This window comes from Trichosurus vulpecula, chromosome 3 (genome assembly GCF_011100635.1).
Source record: "Trichosurus vulpecula isolate mTriVul1 chromosome 3, mTriVul1.pri, whole genome shotgun sequence".
Taxonomy (NCBI): Eukaryota; Metazoa; Chordata; class Mammalia; order Diprotodontia; family Phalangeridae; genus Trichosurus; species Trichosurus vulpecula.
Genome location: NC_050575.1, coordinates 183,512,598 through 183,525,465, shown reverse-complemented (window position 1 = coordinate 183,525,465; position 12,868 = coordinate 183,512,598). Strand labels below are relative to the sequence as shown.

The following is a 12,868-nucleotide window of genomic DNA, read 5'->3' as shown; positions in this document are numbered from 1 at the left end:
GTGTTGGTGGCAAAGAACTATACAAATGTAAGATATTATGAGATGTGCTTCATCAACATTCAGGGATCTATCTTCAATGAATTCTTATGTAACTAATATAAAACCAAAAATAATAAATTACACAACAAAATGTTAAAATTCTTCAACTTAAAAGCAGTAAATACTCAAGCATGATGTGTAAAATTTCTACAAAAGAACTATTTCCCCACTTCAATTACACAATAATACTTGATAATTAACTAAATTAGGTTAGAATGGTATCTATAATATTAAAATAAGAATTTACATTTCCACAGTACTTTATACTTTTCCTCACAAAGGAAGAACAAACATTGCCAACAGATTCCTTCTACCTGATGAGGAAACAGGCCCAAAAGGGTTAAATGATTTGCTCAAGACCATCATGTAAATGGCAGAAGTAGGGCTAGAACACAGATTTTTCCGGCTTCAAGTCCACTTTTTTTTAAAGACACTCTACTAGTACTACTTAAAAATATTTTCTTTAAGCTCATTAATAATTAAATAGCCTTTCCAGTGCTTTCAACTTATTCTTCTGTTTGCGTTTTTATTTAGGGTGTTAGTGTGGTGAACACTGAACCAGGACTCAGAAGATCTAGTTGGACATTTGGCTATATGACCTTAATTAAGCAAGTCAATTTGCCTTTTCTAAGCCTCAGTTTCCTCATCTATAAAACAAAGCGGCTGAAAAATAATGATCTGTAAGATTTCTTCCAACTCTAAAATTTGATAATCCAGGGTGTTGTTTTTTTTTTCTTTTACCCTAGTAAGAACAAAATGTCAAAAGAAAAGAAACCCAATATATTGGTACTTTCTTTCCCAGTCACTATATTTGAATGACTTTATAGAATGAGAAAGCTAAATCATTGGTATATGCAAAACAAGAACAAAAGGAAGGACTCATTTAGGTTAGAACCCCGCTACCACCAGTTTGGATTTCGAAAAAGGAAACTACCTACTTTTCTCATCGTAGATGTTTTTCTAAATTGAAAATATAAGAGACCTATGTTCCCATCAGAAATCAAAGCTCAAAATAGAAAAGCAAAACCATAGCTTTAAAATGGGGAATAAAGGATAGGAAGAGAAGGGGAATAGAATATTATTTTCTCTAATCAATCTTTCCATAAAATATTTACCATTATTTTAAGTGTACAAAGCTTTCAATAAATTTAAGTTTTTTGTTCTACAGAATGGTAATAAGCATAAAAAGTAAAATCTGCAAACACAGGGACAGTTATGGTTTTAATGAAATTGGCTATTAATCAACCACAAAAGATAGTGAAGTCTATGCCAGTTAATGACATTAGTTATGAGAATTTATTCTTCACTTGATGACAACTTTTATATCACTTTGCCTTTGAGAGTCAGAATCAAGGAAATGTAGAAACCAAAATTTTAAATTCAAAAAATATACAACATTAGACAACATTCCTAACTTCAAATGTCAATTTTGCTATATCTTGTCTATGTTACAGCAGTGTTAAAGATTGATGACTCTTAAGTAAAAGGTTTTAAAATAACTGTATATGCATGCTTGTCTGTTGATTATGGAGAGGAAAAACCTGAAGTTCCTTATATTACAACAAAATTGTTAAAAAAAATTCTGAAAGGTATGTCAAGAATTACAACATAAAGTCCTAATTGCATGAATCTCCTTTTATTAATTTAACAACTTTACTACTATAGAAGACCTGATTAAATAAATCCCTCCTATATATTTGAAAGGCTGCCAACTTCCAATATATCATCACAAAAAGCAAGTTTCAAAAGCGAGAGCCCTAAATTCTAACTACTTCCAAAGAAACCAGGCCTCCAAAGAAACTAGACTCTGAGAAAAAAGTAAGACTCCTGGTTATCATTCCAACAAAGAAAAGTAATACTTTTAAGAAAGTTGCAAAATACATTACACACACACACACACACACACACACAAATTCACGTGCACAATTTTATCTGGCTCCTTTTAAATCAGTGCTTCAGAACATTCAACATTTTTTAAATCAGTTAAATGCATTTCCATAAGTCCACATAACTTTTATAAAAGTACGTGTTTTATTCAACTTCTTATTTCATATGAGAAGAACCTTAAATTTATATATTGAAATAGTTTATATAGAATATGCCAAGAATCACCTTTCACTGAATAAGGAACAAGATGAATCTGGGTCTTTTCATTTCTACACGACAGGTGTGAACTGAGTCCACTGTACAAATCAAAACCACATATAGCAGGCAGATATTCAACTGTCCACACTCAACTGCTATCCTAGTTTTAGAATGGTGTGGTCAGGAAGTCTTAAGCATCATTTGAGGAGATGAGCACAGGCTTGCCAGTGGACAAGAAGTTTAACTAACTTCTTAGCACTTCAGTTTCTCTGTAAACAGGGATAACATTTTCTTGCTCAGCTTCCTTAAAGATTTGTACTGAAGACTAACTAATAAACAATGTATACTTATTTTTATACATCACTTGACAAATATGAAGTACTTTTAAAAGTTTCTTCTTATAACTCAGATAAATCTCATAAACCACAGCAACAGAGGTCTTACGCATTTCAATAATTTACTATTAGTAACTAGTGACATTGTTATAAGATGGTTTAAGGTTTTCAAAGCTCTTTACATACACAATATCTATCATCTGATCCTCACAACAACCCTGTGAGGTAGGTACTATTTTCTCCATTTTACAAATGAGAAAACCGACCCTCTGAGAGTGGCTTGCCCATCATCACATATCTAGTAAGTGTCAGAGGCAGGATTCAGACCCAGGTTTCCTCCTGTCCCCAAGTCCATCTCTCTTTCCACTAAGCTCTGTTGTCTCTACAGTAATCTCACAATGAAACAAAGTCATGATTGCTGATTTTTGCCAAAACATGATAGATTCCCCAGTTTCATAAAATGCCAAACTAGGTATTCATGAAGCCCACACCCCTTTCCCAATCAATGAGATAATTTTAATAACAATAATAATAACAACAGTAATAAGTCAATAAAGAAGCCAATAACATACTACAGCAAAGAATGAGCTCCCTGCTCACCCTTAAATATAGTTCCTCCCAAAGAGAAGGGCAAGTTGGACCAGGAATACTTGGGGAAGCTACTTGTGTTCTATGCTAAGTAGAGCTGTCCAGTGCTGTCCATGTGCCTTCTCCCCAAAAGTATCTTTTTTTTTCCTTTTCAAATTTCACTGTTACCTAGCATCAAGAGGAAAAACTTGGTTAAAGCCTTAAGCCTAAAATTAGACCCACCAACTCATTATATCTGAAGACAGATTTATATATGCATGTCACATAGTCTCTTCCTAGTCTACAATTCTGTAATCAAGATAGTACTAACCTGGAGGCTTGTGCCCCAATATTTTGGGAACCTACTAAAGAAGGTAAGAGAATGGGTCCTACAAAACTCCAGAAATTACATTATGTTCTGGGTTAGTTTACTATTGGACTGTCCGAAGGACCTACTGCAGTTTTATAAAAGCATTTTTTGAGGCAGTAAACATTTTATGGTATTGAATGGAAGTACGAATAACAAACAATACTTTTCACATACGCAATACATTTCAAGAGTCTCAAGGCACTTAACAAAATAGCTATTAACCCCACTTTATAGTTGTAGAAACTGAGGCACCAAGTAATGTTTCAGCTTTTCCAAGATCACATGACAAGTCTACAGCAAATCAGGAAACAATCCAATGGCCCTGGCTCTCAAGGTTAACTCGCAAAATTCCAAGGGTTCCTTTAAAATTTACTTGAAGAAACTTTAAGGCTGCCAGTGCTTTACAAAAATCAAAGGGTATCCACAGAACATAAGATTCCAAAGATCTTTTTTGTGAATGAAGGAGAGGAAGGCAGAAGAGGCAAGACCACCCACCATGGATGGAAGCCACTGTTTAAGGCACCTGAACTTCTGAACACACTAATCCTGGAAACATTCATTTTTAAATATCAAGTGTCACAGAAAAGTTGAAAAGGAAAACGTACCTAATTAATGATTTAGAAATTAGGGAAATTTCAGCCTTAGAATTTATTATTGGCAAGCCCTTTCAAGCAACAACAGAGCATCCAACTCAACTAAAGTAGTGTACATGGAATGACACAAAAGAAAACATTATTTTACTAAGCCAAGCAGATAACATTAAGGAATTTTTTTAAAAATCTTTTTAAGTGGTCATTTTAGAAATAATGTGTGCACATACTAATTATCCTATCACCTTCAATTTTACAAAAATAAAAATCGTAATATCCCCTCTCCATTACAAATTTTTATAAGATTTTTAGTATCAAAGCACACTTTTCAGTGTACTTGGGACAATTACATTTCTTGCTACCATATTTTTAAAGTATTTTTCCATGTTATTCTCTCATTAACAAGTAAGAAGGCAGTTTTTCAAGAAAAAAATGCAATTACAGTAATACAAATATTCAAATATGAAGTTTAACTCCTTAAGAACCTCATTTACAAAATCCTAACCAGCAAGGTAAGAATTCTGTACAAGAGACTGTTGTATAATTATATATTAAACATTTATATTATTACCCTTTAATAGTTTCTAACTACGTAAATATGTTATTGAAGAATGAACAGTTTTTAACATGAAACTCAAATTTTGCACAGATGGATGTTTACTTGACACTTGCACAAGGCTTTACAAACTTCTCCCCTAAAATCTGAAAGTATAACACTTGTAACACTAAAATATAAAGTGTCAACTTTCTATTCACCAAGTGTACCCAGGTGATCAATTTCTTCAGACTATGGCTACCTACCGCCTTAGTAATAAAGTTAAATAAAAGATTACAAAATAAATCATTAATTCACATTAAAAAGTGTAAAATTCAATTTGAGAAAATGATGCCAATTCATAAGCATTCTTAAGGATATTTTCAGAAAATTTCCTCACAGAGCATAAATAATATTTTCAAAAATGTATAATTTTGATGCATCAAATTAAAATGCACTGTTAATTTAAGACAACTGTTATTTTAGAAGAAAAAGAATAGTAGTCTTTAACTAACTCTCCTTTGCTTTACTTCCTTGAACACCAAAAAAAAAAAAAAAGGTTAATTTCACCAAGTTCATCCTGGGTCTGTGGCAATATTACTTCATTGAAAAATGAATAGTGGGTATCATAGTTCTAAAATGATGTGAACATTTTGATAGATATGTGACAATATACCTAAAATAACTGCGATAAATATCAAGAAAATAATATATGCTACCTTAGAGCCAAGCTCCCAGTGTTTGTGACTCATACGTCAGACTTAAGGCTATTCTCTGGTGCAAAATATTAGGAATACTGCAAAAACCATAAGAACAAATAATTCACACTTTTTTCCAGGATTTAACAAATAGTGTTATCTGCTTGTCAAACCTGCACCAGAAAGATCTGGTTTACAAATGAAACTGAATCATAAACATCTCTCTCAAAACTATTAGTAAAAGAATAACAAAAGGGCATGCACTCCTCTAATCACTTTTCCCTTCCCAATACACTCATAGGAATGAAAGAGGAAGTTCTCACTAAAAGTGATCTAATTAGTTCCATATTTCCAAGGTGTTGATTCAACTCCTTAATATCAATAAAACCTAGTACACCATATTGTCAGAAGATAGGTCTACTTTTCCCCAAAAAATCTAGATTACATAAAACCAGAAGGTAGTCTATAAGCAGTGCTATTTCTAAGTATAACCAATATTAATTTTCCTTTAAAAGAACCATCACTTAAGGAATGTGACATTGAGGAGCAAACTGTATATCCTGATTGATATAGTAACTAGGAGTTTCTTAACAAGTGTACCTCAATTAAGCTAATTTAAGACTAGTATCTCTATAAGATACTAGAGATATCTTAGAATGATCTGAAGCACCTTCTTGGTCAAACAATGACAATACCAATTTTAATTAAAGCACTAAACTACAAACCACAGGGATGGACCTTACAGGGAAAAGTACTTAAACAGGCAGGTCTTTTGTGTGGCAATCTTTTAGGAAAATGGGTATAGATAAAAGGCTATGGCAAACTTTATAAATTATGTTATGTTACAGGGATTAAGATTAAACAAATACATACTTGCTATTAGATGAGTAGGTAGAAAACTAAGGCTAATAATCACTCTGGAATACCCCCAAATGCCTATTGTAATCACCAGCACAAAATGTCAATACCCTTTCTTTGGGGTTTTTAATTTTGTCAAAGCTAAGTGAAAAGAAAGAAAAAGTTTTTTTTTAAGTGGCTTTGGAACTACCCTCAGGATTTCATCAATAAAAAAAGACCCCAGTCAGAAGTTTTACAAATCACTGGTTCTTAACCTCTAAATGTAGACAGCGAAACCTTTCAGTTCACTGATACAAAAATTGTTTTGAAGTAGCCACTCATTATTTTTAGAAAATACTATGGGACATGTGAAGTACCAAGTTTTCATGACTGATTTTACTACTACTACACATACAATTACTACATACTAAGGGATTAGCTTTAAGGAAAAAATGTTTTTAACTCATAAAATAACTATTTATATTGGATTAAAAAATACTACCTCTGGGTAAAATCAAAAACAGGAAATACTTCAGGTAAGGTCTTTTGTATGCCTAAGTATTTCAAAAAAATATCAGAATGTTATATACTATTCACAGTATTTTTCTGTCTGACCTTAAGAACCATAAAACACTCAGAAAGACACTCCTTAAGACTACTACAAATATTAAAGCATTTCTGAAATAAAAGCATCATTCTATAAATGTCCTGGACAGTAGTTTCTTAACATATGACTTTTACTACCCTAAGACCTACTGAAACGAATAGCATATGCACACCATTGATTTCATTAGGTAGTAATAGTAAAATTTAATTAGGTGTTCTTTGTGTAGTAACAATACTGCACTGAAAAATATTATGAATACTGAGAATATTGGGAAAATATTTAAAGTACAGTTGAGAATTAGAATATTAGCCATGAACGATGTGATCCTTATAGACTCATTTTTATGTTCACTTAAAAACTGTTATACTGTTCTGACATCTGAATAGTTTTTAAAGTAGACCCTGAAAAGGGTAAAAGCTTTCAAAGACTTAATTAAGCAGTCCTGAAAACAGGGGGTGTGTCATTCTATTTTTCTGTCGCCTTTGGAAACCAGGTCCATATAGTCCCCTATCTGAGGAACTCCTAACAGTTGATGACAAATACAAAGATTATATATGGTGAGGTAAGGACACATTATACCTGACTGCAGAAACTACTAATGGACAAGGCTATACATCTAGAACTCTAATTTTTTAAAAAATTTAAATCCAACATTATTTTAAAGTACATTTGCATAGTGAAGTAATTTGTCTCCTGACACATACCTGCTGCTGTAGAGCAAGCAGTCAGCTTTCTAAGGCAGCAGGGGCATACAGGGACAGAGGTTAAGCAGCATGTTTGATTTATTCATATAATCACAAAATTACTTCAAAGATACAATGAAGAAGATTAAATAGAAATATGCATCAGCAGAACACCATCATGTTATGGGTAGAAAGAGCTAAAGACAGACTTAAAATGTAAATACAAAGATTTAAACAGTAGAAAAGTCTGTAAAGCAGGACTACTTAGCATGTCCCAGTCACCTGAACCAGGATAACACACTTTTCATGAAACTGGTTAAAAAGGTAAATGACCTTACCCTTTTAAATGAGAATAAGAACTCCCTATGACTTATAACTAAAGTCAAGTATCTGGATCATTTGCCTTTCACCACAATAAATACTGCAATGCTTTTCTTACCTGGGGGTAGCTGAAAATTTTGAATATTTGTAGGATTCTGAGGTGGTTGAGGCAGACGGGGTGCTAAAACTGTAGGAGTCAACGTTGCTCGGATACCACCTGTAGTAGCGGTTGGAGTCCTTGGCAGACTTTGTGTCACTGTACTGGCAGTGCCTTTAGCCATCCCTGTAGGGGTCCCAGGAGCTGGAGGAGGAGGTGGTATCCCACTAGGATTGGGGATGCCACCTTGCATAGTTTGTCCAATGATCATGTTACCCCCTGTGGTGGACTGGCCACTGGTTGTCAATGTTTGCTGTTGAGGCACTGCCTGCACTATAGTTTTAGGGGACTCTGATTTGATGACCTGTGTGGTGGCTGTGGCTGGCATGTTGGATCCGGGTTGGCTGTTCACAAGGGATGCCTGAAGGGAAACTCCAGAACCCACAGTAGCTACAGAAGCAGCAGCAGTAACAGGCAAACTCCCCACACTGATAGTTGAATTGATCACAGTATTGCTCCCATTCTGGGTAGCTGCAGCAACAGAAGCTGCAGCAGGTCCTGCTGTGTGAATTGGTGGCCTCACTAGTGCCACGGTAGGTCCCGAACTTCCAATGCTGGAGGAGGAGATAACGGTGGGTGAGGAAGAGGAGGACACAGCAGTGCTGAGGAAAGAAGAAGTCTGGATGACAGTGTTAGAAGAAGCTGAAGGCAAAACAGCATTGACAGCATTTCCCTTCCCCAGCGGCAACACCACAGATCCTGGTCCGTTGTTGACTAGGGTGACAGCAGGTGCAGGTGCAGCAGCAGCAGCAGCAGCAGCAGCCGGAGTCCCAGCAAAAGCGACAGCACTTCCTGAATGGTGAGAGTTCATCACGACATTACTCCCATTCAAAGTTTGCACCGTGGTCGTGGTACCGATTTTGCCGTTTCTGGAGGACAAGGCGGTTGCCATGGTGCTGCTGATGACCACCGATTTGCCCTGACTGATGGCAGCAGCCCCTGGAGCAGCAGCAGCAGCAGCTTCGGAACCTGCTGTGGTGCTGCTAGTGCTGGTGCTGCTGCTGCTGGTGGAGGTGGATGAGGAGGTTCCATCCAGCAGAGCTGAACCCTGGGACCTGGTCGTGTTGTGATTAATAACACCCCCTTGCACTCCTCCGGCCCCTGCAACAACAACAAGAAGAAGAAGGAGGAGAGAATAAAATAAAAAAAAAAAGAGGGGGGAGGGGAAGGGGGAGGAGGTCTGGGGGCATTACTTCAGCCAAGACGTGTTAAGATATTAACAGGAGACAGAAATTGGGGAGTGGGAAAAATCGAGGGAGCAAAACATCAGTTCTGGTGGGGTCCCCCTTCGGAACTGAGCGCTCTCCCTGTCCCCCGTTACTGACACCCCCCACACCTGAGGTGTCAGACCCTTGTACTCGGGATGTCAGCTCCTCCAGACCCCATCCCTGTCCGCCCCCTGGGATGGCTGGGCCACCTTGGGGAAGGGGGATCCCCCTTTCCTTCCCTCTACACCACCAGGGTCCCCTCGCTGTAGCCAGGGAGGGGTCTTGGACCCCCCATCCCTTGCCCCTCTGCCTCCCTCTCCCCCGTGCACCCGCCCACGGAGGGTCCGGGGCTCCCCGGGGCCCGGGTAGCCCCTTCATGCCAGGTGCCCCGGGGAGGGTGTCAGGCCCCCCTCTGGGGAGGGGGGTCGGCAGGGCTGAGGGGGATCGGCCCTGGCTCCCCTCTCTCGCTCCCTCTCGGCTCCCTCTCCCCCGGCCAGGACCCGCCGCCCCCGCCGCCGCCGCTCTACCTGCTTTTGTGATCTCCTGGGCCAGTCCCATTTTGCTGCTCTCCGTCTGGACATTAGCACCGGCGGCGGCGGCGGCGGCGGCTCCTACTACTCCGGCTCCTCCAGGGCTGCCGCTCACAACATGGTTCCCCAGCCCCCCGGCGCCTCCGGCCCGGATCTCGGGCGTCCTGTGAGGGTGATGGTGGTGATGGGCCGTGCTGGCCGCCAGCTGGGACTCCAGAGAGCCCACCATGTCGCTCACCACTTTCTCGTCCACCTCGCTGTTGAAGAAAACCTCATCTAGCAAATCCGAACCCGCCGCCATCTTTTTTTACTCCGCCGCTTTGGCTAATAGACTGGGTGAGGAGGAGGGCTGTGTGGGGAAGGGAGGGGGGGAGGGGGAGGGGAGCCGGGGACGGGGAGGGGAGGAGGGCCGCCAGGGAGGAGGGAGGCGGGGAGGTTCCTCTGCGGCCGCCGCGCAAGCGCGCCACGGCGGCGCGTCACCGCGGCCCCGGGATTCCAGCCCGTTCTGATTGGCTGCCCGGCGTGCTTAAAAGCGACGGCAAATGGCTGCGAGCGTTATTGAAGAGTGGAGAGGGGAAGCAGTCGGGATACCGAAGGGCGGGGGGAGGGGAAAGAGTGTGGAGGGTGGGTGGGGAGGGAGGCGGCGACGACCTCGGCTATGGTGGTGGCTGGGGGGGAGGGGCGGATGCGGAGGCTTTGCCGCTGGCGGCGGCGGTTGCTTGATGCCCGGGGAGCGGAGAAGGCGGCCCCGGGGCCTTACTGCGGAGGGGTCGGAGCGGGAGCGCCGCAGCCGGGCCGGGCGGGGGAGGGAGAAGAGATGGGGCGGGGTGGAGGAGTTGGTGTGGGGCGGCGGCGGCGACAGGCGGTGGTTCGCTCTTTGTCTTTGCTTGCTCCAAAATGGCTGCGGGTTGAGTGTGGCTGGAGCGAGCGAGGGGTGAAGGGCGCCACCGCCCCGCACCTGTGCCGTCGCCGCCGCTTGCCAGCTGCGTGTAACTGAGACACCCCCGCCCAGCCTGAGCTGAAGGAGGAGGGAGGGAAGGAAGGCGGGGGAGCGGAGACGAGGATGGGGGGGATGGGGGACGAGGAGAACGGCGGTTGAGGCCGCACACCCCGAAGCCAACCGCCATTTCACCCCGCGCGCACGGCGCGGCTTCCCTCCCCTCTTCTCGCCGCCACCCCCGGAGCCCCTGCTCGGGTCGCTGTCGGGACGCTCTCCTGAATAAACAGGGCTGCGCTGTGGGAAGAAGCGTCTGGGGGAGGAGAGAAGAAAGTGGGGCGGGGGAGGCTGTGGGCTGCGCCTCGGCCTCGTCACTCGTGTCGGAAAAGGAGGTTGTTGTAGGGGTATTTTTTTGAAGAGGGGGGAAGCGCCGCCGCTCGCTCGGGGCCGCTGGCGTGGAGGCGAGAAGGGGGTGTCTCTCACTCTCCCCTCCACTCACGGGTGTCCTCGCCCCCCTCGGCGCTGCTGACAACTCCCCACCCCCTTCTCGTCACTGACCCCCACGGAGTCTGCAAACCACCCCCCCACCCCGCTCCTCGCCCGCCCCCCAAACACACACACCCCTTTCCCTTCCTCGGAAGGGGAAACACCCTCAAGAGGTGGAGAGATTTGGGGGGAGGCGGGGGGAGTCCTTTTCGGAAGAGTCATCCCGGTTGCACCGCCTCCCGGCTTGTTTGTGTGGGGCTCCCCCGCGCCGGGCTGAGGAGGAGCCTAAGCCTGGAGCAGGTTGAAGGAAGGAGGGAGAGAAGGGGGCGGGGTGGCGCCCGAGCCTTCGCGCCGGAGCCTTGGCGGCCCTGGGAGGCTTTGCTACGTCGGGGAGAAGAGTAGTCTCGGGACAGGCAAGAATGCCGTTTTTCCTCCGTTCCAGAGGAAATGGGGTGGGAGAGAGGTCTTCCTCCCCCCCCCACCCCGGGAGAGATGTTGTTCGCGGCCAGCCGGGGATCCCAGTCCTATAATTGTCACCAGAGTTGCGCATCCTTGGAGTGGAAAGGATGCGGAACGAGGCTCTGAGGAGGCAATGTGATTGCTCCCACCGCTGCAAAGGGAAATGAATGTACCTGACAGCGGAGCAGGCCAAACTTGAACTATCTTCGGGTTAACTTGATCGGAAGTGACATCTGAAAGGATCATAAAGCTTGACTACTCGATCCCCAGGGGGTTACTTTAGGTTGGTTTTAAATCATTTTTTACTTATTTCGGCACGCATGAAAACCGTAAACACAGGTTTATGAGCATTGTCCCCACATGTGTGCCTCCTGTGCGTACCCATGCTGAAGGGATAATTCAGAGTGATTTCCTCACTTAAAAACGCAGGTAATTACTGAGTAGAGTAACCAGCCTACCACTTATATTATGTCACTTATTTACATACCAACTCACCCTTATATGTATTAATGGAGACATAATGAATAAAGAAAATGTTTTTAAGCTTGGCTTGTCATCCCCCTCCACACTGACAGACCTGTGAACAAGCCACTTAATAGAATGAATTGTACTTTATTCCCTTACCTCTTGGTGGAGATGCGACTAGCAACCGGAAATGCAGGGGAGAAACTGGAGATGGTAAAGTCATCTATAAAGTGAATAATACAGCCTTAAATTATCACCTTCATTACTCCTCTTTAAAAAAAAAAAAGTCGGGATTATAACGAGCTCCAAAAGCAGATCTTCAGTTCAGACTTAGAATGACAAAGTAGCTTAGAAGGAAACACTGGTAATTACATGGTAACTTCTAGTTTTATTAGACTACAATAGGAGGAATGTGTCCTGCTTCTGGTAAAGAGGGGCTGTGGGGAGGCAAGCTGTGTGGGTGGTAGTTTCTTTTTGTCTAAATATGGAAGGTCAAATAGTTGCTACGTGCTTCCTATTGAAGAACTTTGGTTTTTAAATGAATGGTGGTAGCTTTAAAAAGTTTACTGTGCATTTGTTGTTCCTTGCTCAGTGTTACTGTAATATAGTTACTGAGAACTAGTATTGTAAATCAATGTTTTAATGCTATGTTGGGGGTGGAGAAAAGTTGGTAAAAATGTTATTTCCTTTGTTTAAAATGTGCTAGTCCCCCCCCAAAAAAAAACACAGATACTTTATTCTAGAGTGAGTGGTTTCATTGCTAAATCCGTTGTGTGGAACAAACAATTGTCAGTGATTAGTAACTGAGTCTTATTTTGCTACCTTGCATGCATACACTTGAAGTATGATGCAGTATGATTCTGTTCTGTCTACATGTACACATTTTATTGCATAGTGTTAACTCAGAAAAACACCTATTTAATTTTCAAACATCCAAGTGTTCATTGAGATTCTAGATA

At 42.1% G+C, this 12,868-nt stretch overlaps 1 protein-coding gene across 1 annotated transcript in view; it reads right to left on the bottom strand.

Annotated features, from left to right (window-relative positions):
• TAF4 (TATA-box binding protein associated factor 4) overlaps nt 1–10,032 on the bottom strand; it is a 148,872-nt gene extending 138,840 nt beyond the window's left edge. Inside the window, exons 1-2 of the mRNA XM_036752090.1 lie at nt 9,560–10,032; nt 7,786–8,925 (exon numbers count right to left, since the gene is read on the bottom strand). Of these exons, the coding sequence (XP_036607985.1) occupies nt 7,786–8,925; nt 9,560–9,863 (1,444 nt within the window). The 5' untranslated portion in view covers nt 9,864–10,032. The remainder of the gene's footprint in view (nt 1–7,785; nt 8,926–9,559) is intronic.
• Between the last annotated feature and the right edge of the window lie 2,836 nt (nt 10,033–12,868).